At 50.0% G+C, this 16,153-nt stretch overlaps 1 protein-coding gene and 1 long non-coding RNA gene across 7 annotated transcripts in view; one reads left to right on the forward strand and one right to left on the reverse strand.

The window, feature by feature from the left end:
• The window catches only part of PLB1 (phospholipase B1), a 138,883-nt gene that overhangs the window by 115,672 nt on the left and 7,058 nt on the right, over nucleotides 1-16,153 (forward strand). For both annotated transcript variants that reach the window (XM_074331834.1, XM_019735316.2), the window contains 12 exons: nucleotides 2,797-2,857; nucleotides 3,379-3,437; nucleotides 5,136-5,203; nucleotides 5,469-5,512; nucleotides 5,728-5,827; nucleotides 9,336-9,387; nucleotides 10,391-10,471; nucleotides 11,947-12,012; nucleotides 12,520-12,614; nucleotides 13,854-13,935; nucleotides 14,894-14,998; nucleotides 15,524-15,619. In XM_074331834.1, coding sequence (XP_074187935.1) covers nucleotides 2,797-2,857; nucleotides 3,379-3,437; nucleotides 5,136-5,203; nucleotides 5,469-5,512; nucleotides 5,728-5,827; nucleotides 9,336-9,387; nucleotides 10,391-10,471; nucleotides 11,947-12,012; nucleotides 12,520-12,614; nucleotides 13,854-13,935; nucleotides 14,894-14,998; nucleotides 15,524-15,619 — 909 coding nt within the window. The remainder of the gene's footprint in view (nucleotides 1-2,796; nucleotides 2,858-3,378; nucleotides 3,438-5,135; nucleotides 5,204-5,468; nucleotides 5,513-5,727; nucleotides 5,828-9,335; nucleotides 9,388-10,390; nucleotides 10,472-11,946; nucleotides 12,013-12,519; nucleotides 12,615-13,853; nucleotides 13,936-14,893; nucleotides 14,999-15,523; nucleotides 15,620-16,153) is intronic.
• Nucleotides 15,617-16,153, reverse strand: part of LOC109449260 (uncharacterized) — a 97,770-nt gene continuing 97,233 nt past the window's right edge. For all 5 annotated transcript variants that reach the window (XR_012496294.1, XR_012496292.1, XR_012496296.1 and 2 more), the window contains one exon: nucleotides 15,617-15,889. This is a non-coding gene — a long non-coding RNA (uncharacterized LOC109449260). The remainder of the gene's footprint in view (nucleotides 15,890-16,153) is intronic.

Consider the following 16,153-nt stretch of genomic DNA (forward strand, 5'->3'; position numbering starts at 1 on the left):
AGTAGGCGTGATGCACCATTGACTTCCTATAAGGTGGGAGCTGGGTAGAAAGAATCTCAATTCCAGGGGTTTTTTCCATTAGGAAACTGACACATATCCAGGCGGTCCCCAGGGCTTGTTTGGTTCAAGTCCATCATACTGGCTCTGAAGAACTCCAAAGGATTCAGGGCCCATGGCTCTCAGGACTGCTACTCCAGGCTTGCAGGACAAACCTGGTCCAGACCAGATCTGTTGGTCACCAGGACAGGGATTCAACCACCAGATTCAGTAGAGCACCTATGGCATGTCCAGACTTGTGTTAGGAGCTGGAGGGAATTCAGAGAAGTATCAGACATAGTCTTGCCCTTGGAGAGTTAGAGATCATTCCATACTTAGCACCTTTGTGCCAGGTGCTGTTCCAGGAGATAGAGCAGAAGACCAGACAGATGGATCCCACCTCTCGTGGAGCTTACACTCTACTAAAGGAAGCATTCAGTAAGAAACTAAGCACAATCATTTCAGATAGTGATAACAGCTGTGAGAAAGGTGATGCAAGAAAGTGTGATGGTGCAAGGGAAGAGTGGCAAGTCCCAGTGAGCTGGGTAGGCCAGGCCAGTCCTTTCTGAGGAGGAAAGATTTGAGCTGAGACATACGTGATGAAGAGACACCAGCTGTCTAAAGAGCCAGAGTCCCGGGCAGGACCAGGCAACACAAAGGTTCAAAACTGGAGCTGAGTTGGGTGTATTTAAGGAAGAGGAAAAGGTCAGAGGGCTGTGGGCATGTAAATGATGTGGAGAGTGGTGGTGAGATCAGAGGGGTTGTTAGCTTAAGGATGCAGAATCTGAATCCTTAAGTAGGAAGGTTGGACTTCAGGTGGGAAGCCACTGGAGGTTCTAGGGGAAGGTGACATAATCTGGGTCACCTTTTTAAAAGATCTTCCTGACCAGTGTGGAAAATGGATTGGGAGCACCAGGAGTGATTGAGGAAGGACCCTTTACAGGCCCACTGAAGCGCTGAGACTAACCTATAGGAAATTATTGAAGAAATGTTACATTCTAAGTTCTGGGGTCCCAGCCATGACAGCTTCATGGCTGAGCTAATGCCACCATCCAGCCTCTCTGGATTCTCTCAGCCTCAAGGAAGCCAAGGGAGGCTTGTCTGAGGCAAACCACTGACCAAAACTCATTATAATTGAATGTCAGCCCTGTCTTGTCAATGAGGCATTTATTTATCTAACAGTTAGTTATTGGGTATCTAAATGGAGCAGGCACTGTGCTAAGTGCTGGGGACACAAGGTGAGCCAAGTGGGTCTGGGCCTGCCCCCTGGGATCTTACAGTCTTGTGTATCTTTGCTTCTGCTGCTGGAAGACTTAGAAACTCAGTACAGGGTGGTGGGGGGTTTTTGTTTTGTTTCGTTTTTTTTTTAGTATCTTGCTGTTTAAAGGAGCACAGAGAGGCAACATCAACATTACCTGGGAACTTGTTAGAAATGCAGAGTCCTGGGCACCACCCTAGTCTCCTGAATTAGACTTTGCATTTAGCAAGACCCCCATGGTATTCGGGTGGCTGGTGTGGGATATGGCATGTGGTTCTCCCTTGTGACCCAGGTCCAACCTGTATCCGTTTATCTGCATGGAACCTACTTGTCTCTGGCTCCCCCGCTACGTGAGATATTTCTAAAGTGCTCATGGCTATAGAACTTCTTTTTTTTTAATTGCATTTTCCCCGATGTTTATCATCGGTATACAAGCATGTTCTTGATTTCAGTAGAACATCCAGACAGAAGAAGGAATCCATTAGTGTGATAGATTGAGCAATCCCTTGGAATAAACTAAATTATATCAGATTAAGCAAATAATATTTAAGAGAAGTTTTCATTTTTGCTCCCTCGTGAGAGGAGTGTTTCAACAGGCCTGTCTTCATCATCATCTTAAAACCGATGTTATAAGCTTCCAAAGCCTCTGGCAATCACATCCCCGGGGAATCAGCCAACCAGTCAGTGCCTGTTTGTGGAGCCCTACTGTGCGCTCAGCACTGGGCTTGTCTCTCCAGCTTTCCTGGGCATATGCAGATGTTTAAGACTCTGAGCAAAAGACTGTTTCTCCCCCAACCTGCTGGTACTGGTTATTTCTGTGCCCCCTGCCTCCCACTACATCCATTCCTCCAACACCTGGAAAAGGTGCTCTGTATTCCAGAGACAAGGGGATTTGACTAAAGGTTATCGGCATTAATTTGTACACATCCAAGGAAGTGGTCGGCTATTCAGTTAAATGTGAAAAAAGGATATACATAGGTACAGAGAAGATATCTGAAAACCAGGAACTTTGCAATTGTAAAAATGTTATATTCTTTTCCTAAAAATATTCTAATTGTTGTTTCAGCCCTAGCATTGTAATTACTCTGCATTAGCTTAATGTTAAACAACAACAAAACTCATCTGTAATCTGTCATCTCTTATTAGGCATCCAAATCTCTGGGCGACCACCTGTGGCCTGACCTCACTGTTTGTCCCCTGCTTTGGTAGGCCCGCTGGCTCCATTTAAGAGTGTAGATAAGTTGAGACAGGAAGGAGTGTGTGGGTGTGTATGTGCGCGGCCACACATTATGTGTTTTGTGCAGAGGGGTAGGCAGACCCCGTTTTCTCCTCTCTAATTTCCCTCACACTCCATCTACGACTAACAGGTCTTAACGCTCACGATCCCCTACAGTGACAATTCTAGCCTCTGTGGAAAATTCCTGAGCTAGTGCTTCTTGGGCTGAAGCTAAGCTCCTGTACAATGAGTGTTGGACATTGGGTCTTTCCACCTCTTGATTTAGAACTGGGGCAGTGACTTCCTGTGTATGGAGTGGAATCCTTCCAACAGTGTTCCCACCTCGGGTGAGTGAAACAACATTCCATCCTTCAGTTAAGGACCTTGCTAAATGTGGCTGGTGGGAGACCCTATAAACACACCTTGGAGCCTTGAGCAGGCCTCGCTGATTCCCATGCAATGCAGACCTAGGCTGGGGCAGCCCATGAAAAGGTGCCCTGCAACCATTGATCACACGTCTCATCTCCACTTAGTCCCAATGGAGCCCCCCAGTCCTCCCTGCCCAGTGAAGTCAGGGATTGGGGTCCTCTCTGCCTATGCTCATAACTCCTGCAGCTGGAACTTACCTGGACCACTCCAGTATGAATTGGGCTTCTCTAAGAATGGACAATAGCCATCAAGCTCTTTACCTTCAGTGCCTTGGTTGCTCTGAATGGATGCAAAGGGCAAATTTGCTAAAGCTCTAGTCTGGAAATAAGTGTAATGGGGACCTGTGGGACTAGAGCAGAATCTTGGACTCCTAGTCAAGTTTCTACTTTTAAAGGAAGCCCTCCCCCTGACCTTCCATCTTTTTGCCTATCTATCCTAGTCCATGAGCTCCGACCAGCAGACATCAAGGTGGTAGCTGCCCTGGGTGATGCACTGACTGTAAGTACTGACTGAGCTATGCCAGGCATGGGCAGCAGCCAAGTCCTGTGCAGAATTAGCTCTTCTTCTGCACCGGCTCTGCATTCAGCTTTTAGCAGACACTATGGAGAACATACGTATCTCAGGCACTGAAACACAGCCAGGGCGCCACAAGACATCACCAGGCAATCTGGAATGCCCTGCCCTCTACGCTTCTACAGTCCCGTCCAAACAGCACCTCTTCCATGAGCCCTCCCCTCTATCCCCAGGTAGATGCAGTCCACCCTCTTTTCCCCACTGTCCCCAAGCATTTCATCTCCGTGTTATGGTACTCATCCAAGTCATCCTGCCTTCATCAAGGAACTCCTCTCCATCTTCCTGACTCACAGAGTGGTGGGTCTTCCCCACACACTACTCAGCACCTCCTCACCCCATTTAAAGCTGAGTTCTTTGGGGCAGAGACAGCCCAGTTCCTGCACACAGCGCAGTTTCGCTAAGTGAATCATGTTAGCCAACTATTTAGCTATTGCTGTGTGCAAGACACTCTGCTAGCGATTCTGAGGGGAAAGAAGTATAAGGCATACGTAGTCGTACCTCTCAAAAAACTTGTCCAGCTGGGAAAACAAGAAACTTACACAGAAGGAGCTACACAGTCATGTAGATGACATACAGGACTTTTTAAATCAGATATTCACTTCTGTAAAAACAAACAACTTCCCCATATGTGTGTGAATGTGTTTTAATGTTGGTATGAACATGGAGAAAGTTATAGAAGGACATACACCCAGCGCTTTACCGTTGATTAGCTCTGGTGGTGTGTATGTGTGGGGAAGGGAGGAGGAGGGGATGGAGAGTGGGCAGTGGGCAAGATTATTCAAGTGGGGGGTAGATTATTAATTTTTAGAAAGCTTTGTATCATTTCACTAGTTATGGTGAATATGTATTATTTTTGTAAGTTTCAAAGAATTTCTCTCTTTTTTAAAGATAGGCTTTATAGAGAACGTAGAAACTGACAAAAGTCTTAGAGATTGAATTCAAAATTTCAGGGCTGGACAGGAGGCAGTTTAGCATTTTGAACCCTTCTGTGTTCAACATCCTGGAAGGGTTGGAGTGGGTGGTACTGGGGCCGGCTGGCCCAAGGCCTTCATGCTTCGGCTCAGTATGCTTAGACCTAAAGGTTTGTGTGGACAGGAAAGGAGGGTGTGGTGAATGAGGGAAGGAAAGGAGAAACCAAGTTACAGGGAGCTCAGAACACTGGTGAAGGGGGTTGGCTTTGGCCCTGTGGGTAAGGGAGACCCATTTGAAAGGTCAGCGTCGGGGAGGTATTTAAAAGGAGATGTGCTCAGAAGAGCAGGTAGACAACCTGGGGAGAAGGGAACTGGAGACTGTGGGGTCAGATAGGAGGCCAGATCATTGTTTATGGCAAGGAGACAAGAGTTTCACCTCTAATCTGGCAAAGAAAGGGAAAAAATGGGAGCTAGAGAGGTTGGAAAGGAAGAATCTTGGTTTTTCCAGGACTTGGTTACTCACTATGTGTAGAGGATTGGGGAGTCAGGATGACTCAGAGATTAAGTGGCCTGGAGAAAAGCTGGTACCATTTTCAGAAAAGGTAAATCCAGGTCATGGCTGCTCCACAGGAGGAAGGGGGCCCTTTGCCAGTGCCCTTGGCCTGCACCTGGGCCCAGCCCAGGTCTGCAGCCTTCTCTTTACCTTTCACAGGTTGCGGTGGGAGCCCGCCCAAGCAACTCCAGTGACATACTCATGTCCTGGCGGGGACTCTCCTGGAGGTGAGGCTGTTCTCTACTTTTTTTCTGTTGATGATGCTCCCCCCAAAGGGGCACGAGTGGTGTGCTTCCCTGTCATTCCTTCAGCGGCGTGGCCAGGTTCCATCACCTGGTTCTGCGATACAAGGAGACCCCCTGATGCTCATGTTAGTCCTTAGGGTGATGGGAACCATGCACCAGGTGCAGACTCTATGGTTCTGACTCAGAAATATGGAATATGTGGAGCAGCCGGTCGGGGGATTTTAACAAATGTGTTTCTCTTCCCCAGCATTGGAGGGGATGGCATCTTGGAGACCCACACCACACTTCCCAGTAAGTAGCAGCACAGAAGCACCATCAGTACGACCCTAACAACCATCACTGAGGCCAGGGCCTTCCCCCTGAGCAAGGGCAAAGAAGGTTACGTGCGAGGAGAGAAGTCAACCTGCCCTAGAAAGACCTAGAACTGCCCTGCCCCCAACCTGTGCCCCAGCACTGCATGTTCAGCTCCCTCTCACCTGCGCTGTCTGCTTCCTCCCCTTTAAAAGACATTCTGAAGAAGTTCAACCCTCATATCCTCGGATTCTCCACCGGTACAGAGGAGGAGACGGCAGGACTGAATGTAGCAATGGAAGGGGCCAGAGCCCGGTGAGTAGACATGGGTGGAGGAGGGAGAGTGGAGGGCAAGCTGGGAGCTCAGGGTGATGTCTGGGAGCCTGGCCCCAGATGGGCAGTCATCAATAGCTGCCATGCACGGAGTACTTCTGTGTGCCTGGCCCTGAGATGACCCCTCGTGTGGACTAACTCATGCAATCCTCGTCCCCTTTGAGATGGGTACTAGCATGAGGATACTGAGGCTTAGAAAGTTTCCTGAATGGTCCATGGTTATCAGAGCAAGTTATCAGAGGAGCCAGGATCAGACCAGGCTGAATGCGGGCCTTTGTTCTGCCCACTGTGCTGTTACTACACTCGGGGCAGCAGGAGGAAGCACTTGGTGGCTTGACAGGAAGCTCGCTGCCGCACCGTCCTGCTGACCTCCCTGCCCAGCGGAGGTTCAGGTCAAATGTTCAGGGCACTTCTCAGCACCTCGGGAACTCAGTGCGTGACCCCAGGGACAGCCACCCTTCCTCTCCCCACCTCGCCTCGGAACCTCCAGTCCTGGACTTTAAACAGCTGTTGTTTTGACAGCAGGGAGTTAGATATTCAGCCCCCCCCCCCCCCCCCCGAAACAGCATGGCAGTTGTTTGTTTTCACTCAGATTTCTGTGGTTGACAACAACCCAGATAATTAAAGCTGAAATGTCTGACAGAGTTCATTGATTTTTCTGCACAGAGCGTACTGGGTATTTGCTTTGTAGCAGAATTGGTGCACTCAGATCACCAAGGAAACGACACTGGCTTGACTCATTCTGTTTATAGGGAACGTTCCTTTCAGGCGGCGGTTGGGAGGGCCCCAGATTGGTTTGAGTCTGTGCCACAGGAAGCGTGTCAGTTCCTCCACGTCATAAGCAGGAAGAACTTATTTTCGCTGCAAAAAGCTGGGCTTCATGGGGCCATAATGTCAACATCTGACTGCTGTTATCACCATTGCTATCATCATCGTCATCTCATCACCGTTTTATTATTATTCTCCCTCCCAGGCTTCATTAACTAGGAGGTGATTCCTCAATCTGTTGACATTCAAGCCCCTCCCCCTTTTCCCTTTCACTTCTTTTACTGACTTTTCTATTTTACTGCTGCTCGGTGCCTTCACCAGAACAAATCAGTGGCAGGGGAAGCAGCCGAGACGTGCAGCTTCTTCTTAGTATCTCTGTGTCCCGTGTTAGGGGAAAGGAGAGTAACATAAGTAAGCAAGGTTGGAGAATTGTTCTGTCTCTCCTTTATCTGCATTCTGTCACTTAGTATGGTGTGGATAAGGCAAGATAAGTACCTCAACAGAGCAACTAAGATCATGGGACCTGGGGTCAGACCATCTGTGTCCAGATCCCAGCTCCCAGACTTGCTAGCTGTGTCACTTAGCGTCTCTGAATCTTAGTTTCATCATCTATAAATGGGGATAATAATAGTACCTACTTGTCAGGGTTGTTATAAGGATTAAATGAGGTAATAATCCGTGGAAAGTATTTAGTACAGTATATAATCTGCATGCAAAAAAAGTTTGCCATTATTAGGATATTTAGTTTCAACATTTCATTCAACATCTAACTTCCCTACCATCAATCAATAAACAAGAATTTACTGAACACCTTCCAAGGGCTGAACCTGGAGGTAGTTACTAAAAGATACCAAAGAACCCAAAGGTAAGCTCTCTACCTACAAAGAATTTGCTGACTAGTTAAGGAGAGGAAACAAATAACTTTCTTGGGGGGAACAGTGTTCCGTATGTGAACATTGCAGACAGACATGACTTTGTACTTCAGGATACAACCAACAGGGAAGTGTAGAGAGCAGACTGGGCAATCCAAGTACAGATGCAGACCCAGAAGGAACCCCAGAAACCATCTAGTCCAATCTCTTCCTTTAAAAGATGAAAAGGGATTCAGTAACTTGGGCAGGGTCACCCTGCAAGTGTATAGCAGATCTGAAAGAAGGACCCCGGTCCCATAACTCCCAGAGAAGGGTTCTTTGCGCCAGCATAGAAAAGGAAATGGAGGAGGTGTGGAGTAATGCGCTCAGAGAGGAGGCTCCCGGGGGAGGTAGGTAGGACTTGCTCTGAGCTTGCAGGTGGGAAGACCATGGCTGAGAAGAGGGGAGGAAGTGGGCTTTCCTCATTTCCTTAGTGCTCATGAGAGCTCGTCACCCATGAATTCCTCTAGTCACATCTTGATTAAAAAGTTATAGGCACTTCACTTCTGTGGTCACCTTTAACCAGGACAGGCTTTCTTTGCAGGCTTCTGATACACCCACCCATAACAGTAGGGTATGGGGTGTGAGCTGGATGTATAGATGAGAAGGGTAGGGACGCTGCCACCTGTGCTTGGCCATGTGCCCAGCTCATGGTGGGCAGGCGGAGATTTAAAATGGCCATCCTGTACCAGTGACTGCTTCTATGACTTCTTCCAAGGAAGCCTCTGTTGGTGGTATCCCTTTGCTGACATAACTTCTCATATACATATCTTTAAAAAAAAAAACAGCTTTAATGAACATACGATACACTCTACACTTGGTAAGTTTTATATATGCAGATACCCATGAAACCATCACTGCAATCCACACAAGAAACACACCCACCACCCCCAAAGTTTCCATGTACCCCACTGTAATCTCTCCCTCCTGCCCCTTTGCCTCTGCCCCACTCTAGGCAACCACTGACCTGCTTTCTGACACTATAGGTTAGTCTTAATTTTCTAGAATTTTACATAAATGGCATCACAGACTATGCGCTCCTTTCTTGTCTAACCTTTCACCCAGCACAATTATTTTAAGATTCATCTATGCTGTCATGTGCATCCGTAATCCATTCCTCTTTATTGCTGAGTCGTACTCCCCTGACAGACAGATCTCATCCAAAAGCATTCATTTCCTTATTCATGCCTGACATCCGGAAGATGAAGGGAGAGAGAATCCTGTCCATTTTGTCTCCCCCATCTTGTTTTGTTGGGGATGGGGAGGGACGGGGAGATGGAGAATGGTATGGAAATACAAAGTAATTAGAGAAGAAAGATAAAGGGTTAAAGGAACAGAGAGTGGGACTCAGAAGTAAAGGTTAAAGGAGTCGTGAAGCCAGAAAGGAGAAAGCTGAGGGATAATGTAGGGCTATGACTTTTTTTTCAAACGTACAAAAGGTTATTTTTAAAACAGGCAGCCGAATAAGAAGTGAACAGTCTCAGCTTGCAATGAAAGGCTGGATGAATATAAAGGAACGGCCCTGCCAGGAAGGTTGAGTAGACCCCATCCCCAAGAGGCCAAATCGGACAGGCCTATAGAAAGATTTGCCCCTGGCAGGGTCTGGATCCATGTGGCTCCAGGTCCATGGCACATCTTTGATTGTTACCAGGTTGAGATTTCTTGAGAATCAAGCCGTTCAATACATCCTGAAGGAATGAACTTTATATAACATTTGTCTTCCTGAAACACGTCCTTGCCAGGCCAAACTCCTACAGCTTGAGTGCTTGCTTCTGAGCCAGTTCTAAAGTCCCCTTCTCTTCCCCTCCTAGGGACATGCCGACCCAGGCCCGGGACCTGGTGGACCGAATGAAAAACAGCCCTGTGAGTACAGGACCCTGGGATACCCTGAAAGGCGCTGGGTCTCCAGCTGGGGTGGGTGCAGCAGCCCGAAGGGCCCCCTCTGTACCTCTGTACCACTGAGCCCCTGCTCTTGGCTTGTCTTTAAGAGGGGCCAAGTGAGCCACAGAAGCAGGCCTTACCACAGAGATGCCCTCTTTGCTGCCCACTTCCACTGCGGCCTCAGTTCTGACACCCCCGCCCCTGGGGCCAGCTGCAGGAGGGAGAGATGGAGCAGAGAGCTGGAGATCACTGGCCTTGGTCTTGGCTTTGGCTGCTGGCAGCTCCCCACTTTACCCAGAGTTGGCTCTGCAGAGCCTATTATGTAAATGCTGGATTCTAAAAATAGGCTTTTCGTTCCAATCCTTCCTCCTTCCCGCTCACCCGGCCCCTCTAAACCTTCTCACTAGTCCTTTTTTTTAAAGCTCTGTGTTTATGCCTTGGAATTCAGCTCCTGGCAGGACTCCTATTATGGTGGTGGCTGAGTGGAAAGCAGGCCCCTGGGAGGGCCTCCCAACCCCCACCCCACCTCTCAGTCTGCCCTGGGCTCTCCCTCCAGGCGGATCCCTGGTCCCAGACCTGAAGAGCTCCCCCAAAAGGCAGCTCTGGGCTTTTGCTTCTAGCTGCATCTTTTGCCCTCAGTTCCTTTGAAGACCTTTCGATCAGGTTTCAGGGGTGTGTTGATGCACTGTACTTTATATGGCACCATAACTTCCTGAAGGGGATTTCAAGGGAAAGTAGTCCTCAACGTGTGAGCAGACACACACACACACACACACACACACACACACACACACACACACACACACACAGTTCTCTCTCTATCTCTCCCTGCCCCAGCACTAAGGTGAGGGAGCCTCCACTTGGCATCTTCTCTCCATTGTGATATAGAGAGGGTGAGAGGCACTTGGGGGGCTGTCTGGCCTGGTGAGGACCACCTGCATGTACCCCTCAACAAGCCCTACCTTCGGATCTTCTGTCCCCTCAGAAAATTGACCTGGAGAAAGACTGGAAGCTGATCACACTCTTCATTGGGAGCAACGACTTATGTCATTACTGCGAGAATCCGGTAGGGCCCTGACCAGCCCCATCCAGGAACTGGGAAGGGAGCTGCTGACCAATGTCATCGTCTGTGCCCAGGGCACTGAGCTCCCTCAGGCTCTCCAAGGCACCTGAGTGTGCCCAGGCAGCCCCTGGCTCTTCCCACTGCTGAGAGGCCCCTGGGAGAGCGGCTGCCCTGCTCCCCCAATTCCAGAAGTATCTAGGTGCACCCATTCTTCAGGCGCTGCTGACGGGGGGCCTCACATGCACACAGATACTGTTCTCTCGTATCCAGTGGGTAACCAGTGAGCCCACCCCATACCTGCTTGCAGCTCCTGCTCCTGTGTTTTGGTGGTTTTTGTGCTGGGGGTAGGCTGTGCAGGGGGAGGCTGAATCAATGGGATCAATGAGGTTGGATCAATGGGTTGGTTCCTGTTGGGAACCAGTCCCAATAGGATGGTTTGCTGCCCTTCAGGGACATCACAAGTTAACCAACCTCAGTCGCTGGCCTTGGGAACCCAACCTTGTTCTGTGGGGAAATAAGTCCAGACTTAAAAACTTTGGGAAGTTGTAACTTTTGGAATACATCTCGTTCTAAGTTGAGGACGTCTTGTATTTTATTTGGCCAGAAAAAGGCAGCTGCCGTAACTCAGAGGCTGTGGTGGGATGCTTGACAGGCACAGGCTGGGGGAGAGGAAATTTATCATTCCTTGTGGGTCAGAAAGACAACCACCGAAGGGGTGATAAGAATTCCCTCCCGCACACAGGAGTTCATTCTTTCAGGCCGCTTCCCCTCCGTTCTCTCCCTTACTGTGCAGACTCTAGAGGCAGAAGTGACCCAACCCTATGGGAATTTAAATGTTATTGTGTCCTAGACTCAATGGGGTCCAGGAAGCCAGAAGGGACGCCACAGCCACCTGTGGACACTTGGTATAAGAAAATGCCTCTACTAGCCCCAGAATACCTGTCCCTTATGCATATAGGTTTATACTCCTGAGAGCAATTTTGTGAAGAGGACCTGAAGCCACCAGTCACAGGAAGGGGCTAAATCAGCCTCTAATCAGTCAGGAGATCTGTCAGGGGAGACCCCAGAGCTGAGTCACAAGGGATAGTAGGAACTCGGGGGGCAGCAAGGGGGCCAGCATGGCCAAGTCCACAGGAAAGAAAGCACGGCCATCAGGGGCATCGTGGTGGTTGGAGAAGGTTGAGGCTGGTGACAGATGGGACTGGGGAAGTGGCAGGGTGCTGCACTTCTTCAGTTTGAGTTACCAGGGAGCGGGTGGGGTGGGGATTGTTCTTGGTGTCTAGTAGGGGTCAGGGGATGATTTCTTACAAAAGACACTGTTCACCAGCAACAAGGGTTGGGCTGCCCAGCTCATCCAGTGCCATCAAAGCCCCTCTGTCCCCACTCTGCCAGCACCCCAGGGCTCTCCTATGCTGGGCATCTCTCCTCCTCTTGAGGAAAACCCAGGACCTGAAGAGAACCCCCTTCTTTCTTCACAGAAGGCCCATTCAGCCGGGGAGTATGTTCAGCATGTCCAGCAGGCCCTGGACATCTTCTACGAGGAGGTAGGAAAGAGCAGGGCGTGTTTCTGGGTCCCATTTCCTGCCAGCAACCTGCCTGCCTGTTCTCTCCCTGGGGCTGCTCCCAGGGTGCATTCAAGCCAGGTGTGTTCTGTGAGATGCATGCTGAGCAGACCCCAGGATGGGAAGAGGCAGAGGCCAAGCTCCTCTGAGGGGGGAATTCTAACTGGATCAGACTGTACCGTTTGGCAGCAAAGAGCAGGCCTCTGAAGCCAGGTGGCCTTGCTTGCAGCCAGGCGCTCTGGCTTACTAGCAATGTGACTTCGAGCAAGTGACGTCTGTTTCCTAATCTAGCATGTGGGGCCAATAAAGAAGATGCAGTGAGATAATACAAGTCACGTCCCCTTGCTGGGCCTTAGTTTCTTCACTGGTAAAATTTGGGAGGGGGAAGTTGAGACGTAGATGAGCCCCTAGGGTCCTCCCAGCAGTATCTAGTGCCCCTCCCCACAACTCCCTGCAGACTAATGAAGCCCATCCCTCTGCTCTCCACAGCTTCCGAGGGCTTTCATCAACGTGGTGGAGGTCATGGAGCTGACAGGCCTGCACCAGGGCCACGGTGGGAAATGTGGCATGCCACTGGCAGCTCAGTAAGTACACAGTCACGGTCCCAGGGGGCAGGCCCCTGGGGAGAGCAGGGCTCACAGATGCCAATGATGAGACCATTCAAGACAGAGCCGACCGTTCTGGCCAGAGGACAACATCAGCAATTAGCCAACGGCTTGGAAAACCATTTGGAATTGCCTCTACATTATCGAAAGCCTACTGTATCCAAGTCACTTCATTTCTCTGGACCCCAGTTTGCTTTTCTGTAACGTGAGACAGAAAGACCAAATGATCCTTAAGGCCCCCTGACAATGTCTACCTTTGCAAACTCCAACTCCAATGAGGGGTCCCATGTTTGAGAGGCAGCACAGGGCAATGAGCTTTCCAGACAGCTGGATCTGGCCTCAAATCCTGGTTCTGCCCTTTTAGGAGCTGTGGAACCTTGCACAAACCACCTAACCCTCTCTGGGCCTTCTACTCCTCACCTGTAAAATCTTCTTGCAAAGATGTGAGGTCTAGCGGAAATGCATGTAAAGTGCCTGGCCCAGTGGGGCAGACTCCCAGGAAATAGTGGCTTTTATAATGTCCTTGAAAGCCAGGCTTGGGGCTAACGTAATAATGTGCAAGACGAGAATTTCTGTTGGGGTGAGGAATTGATTTAAAGCTCAGCTGCAACCCTGGCAGGAAGTTGCCATCCTCTGAGGCCAGAAGGTTGCCCAGAGGTTTGCTTTGGGGGAGGAGATTTTATAGGGCATTGAGGGGTCCTATCTGGGGTCACATGGATTTGCTGGGAAGGTAACCAGCTGGCTCCCATCCTTGCTCAGAACCTGACCCCGTGTGGAGCAGCCAGTGGCTGGGGGTATGTCAGGCTCCTCCAGAGTCTTCTGATCTTCCATCGCACCTTGTCAGGGTATCTCAAGCTGGTGGCCCTCCCCAGCTCCCCCAAAGTGCAGCCCCCTCCACACCTGGTCATTCCTTAGAGAAACGCCAGGAGCGACAGCCTTGGGACGGAGCCGGAGCCATCGCCTGTCCACGAGCAGCCTGGGCGGGGGGCGCCAACTCCTCCACCTTTCCTCTCAACAAGCACGCCCTGGACCTCATGACCCTGACTGTTGGTTCTGAGACCTGAGGCAGCAAGTCTGCGTTGTGGGGGCACCTGTGTGTTACCACCTTCCCATGTGAGGCAGTACCGTGTCCAGGACCCTGTGGGTAGCAGCCTCCCCAGGGGTGCAGAGCCAGGCTGCCCCCCAGGGAGCTTCTCCACAGGACTCCTTGTCTTACAGGAGCAACTGCACTTGCTTTAAACGCTCCCAGGACAACTTCCTGGAGATGCAAGAACTGAAGAAAGTGAACTGGAACTTCCAGGTAACTCTGCCCCCTTCCTCGTCCAGAGCAAGGATTCAAGGTCAAGTATTCGGCAGGGTTTTCCTGAGAGCAAGGCTACTCCCTAAAGGCAGATCATGGACCCTGAAAGATTTATCCAGGCGAGTTGAAACCAGGGCTGAGGAGGGGAATGGGTGGTTTCCGATGGGACGCTGGGAGAACTCACAGCCCCAGGTCAACAGCACTCAGCTCCCAGGTGGCTCCATCCCCCACCAGGAGGAGGGAGGGGTAATTGCACTGACTGTTGGTCTCTCTCCCTCCTTAAGAACTTAAGGCTTGGCCCACCCCCACTTACTGTCCTCTCCCTTGACCTGCCCACCCTGAGTTTTTCTGCAGCGTATCCATCTCACAAACACGACGTGTCTTCTCTCCACTTCCCCTAACCAAACCTCACCATACACTTCACTGACCCTAAAGCACTACATGGTTTTCAAGGTTTTTTGTTTGTTTGTTTGTTTTTGTCTTGTCTCATTTTCCCAGATAGATAGTAAGCTCCTTGAGGATAAGCACATCTTGTCTATCCCTTTTGGAGTCCACATTTTGGCACTTAATAAATCCAAAGACTTTGAACACTCGGCCCTCAAGTTCACAGGCATTTGGGGAGCTGATGTTGAAATGCTCCCCATCTGAGCTAGATTTGAACTGGAGCCAGTGTTCTCACTCACCTCTCCGTGCCGTGAGAACAGGGGAAGCCTTTGGCCCATGCAGTCTGGTCAGCAGCTCAGACCCAGCCTTACAGAGACATCAGAGTGGACCTAGGTGGTGCTCCTGCGTGGGTACAGACGCAATGGATGCGTGCGTGCACCCCTGAGCAGCCCCTTTAAGTCGCCTTTGTCTAGGGCAGGTTGGCCCCCATCGCCACCAGCCCCAGGCAGCAGGACTAGAACCTGTCTGTCCAGCCTTGCCAGGATGGTTGAACCGCCTCTCTCCCCATTCCCAGAGTGGTGTCTCCAAGTTCTCCAACTGGAACCAGTACCTGCAGCGTGAGGATTTCACGGTGGTCGTGCAGCCTTTCTTCCGAAACACTCTCGTCCCCCTGAACGAGGTAAGCTGCAGGCATTTCTGGGAGGCACATGTGTAGAGGTTGTATCTTAGGTGATGTATTTCCTTCTCTACATGGGCTTTTTTTTACCCTCTCCCTCCAAAAGGACTCCCAACGGGTGTTTTTTTCTGGTTTTCCTCTTCCCCTCCACCCTTTTTTGGAGTATGATTAGAACCTCGATGTACTTGGAAAGAAAAGGAGAAAATCAACATTGACCAAGCTCTCCAGGCATGGCCCTGCTATTTGCTGAAGTGAGCTAGAATGGAAAGCTTCCTAAAAATATGATTACTCTTTTTCAACTATTTGGGCAGGGATGCTGAAGGAAAACGGATGGATTGTGGGTAGCTATAATTCATGTTTATTTAAAAGATAAAAATTCAAATTGTGGAATTTCTCCATCAATATCTGAGCCAGTTGGCAGCAGAGTTGCAAGGAGGAGAGAAGAAATGCCCAGAGCACCTGCTGGGTGGGGGGCCAGGTAGCAGCGAGCTTGTCCCAGGAAGATAATCCCCTTGTCTTTGGTCACAGAGAGGGGGCGCTGACCTCACCTTCTTCTCCGAGGACTGTTTGCACTTCTCAGAACGTGGTCAAGCCGAGCTGGCCATAGCACTCTGGAACAATATGGTGAGTGCCTGAGGGCCTAGTGGGTTTGGATCACAGTGGGCAACCCCAGGAGGCTGACTATTTCCCACAACAAAACCTACTGGCTGACATCGCTCCTTTCTCCCCAAAGCTCAACAGGGCAGCGCATCTCATTTGTCCTGACAGATCTGATTCTTTCAGTAATGTCCCAGTACTGTGGCGGGATAACTTGGTAATCAGATAGACTGGATGAAAATAACAGCTTCCACCCCTTCCCGTGTGACCTTGGGCAAATGATCTCTCTCTGGCCATCTGTAAAAACAGTGAAAATGACACAGATCTCAGAAATTTGAGATGTGTGAACAGCACCCAGCACCATAATTAACATTCAACAAATGTCAGCCCCATTGCTCCAGTCTCAACACATTCCCAACTATTATTTCTTTGAACAGCAAAAAGAAAAGAGCCACCCAGATTGTTTTCCCAGGCTGCCACCTATTCTCATCCTTTCTGAAGGTGGTAAAGGGGACCTTATACCATGAACATACAGCCCAGGGACCCCTGGCCTTGCCCCTG

This window comes from Rhinolophus sinicus, linkage group LG05 (genome assembly GCF_036562045.2).
Source record: "Rhinolophus sinicus isolate RSC01 linkage group LG05, ASM3656204v1, whole genome shotgun sequence".
In the NCBI taxonomy this organism is placed as follows: domain Eukaryota; kingdom Metazoa; phylum Chordata; class Mammalia; order Chiroptera; family Rhinolophidae; genus Rhinolophus; species Rhinolophus sinicus.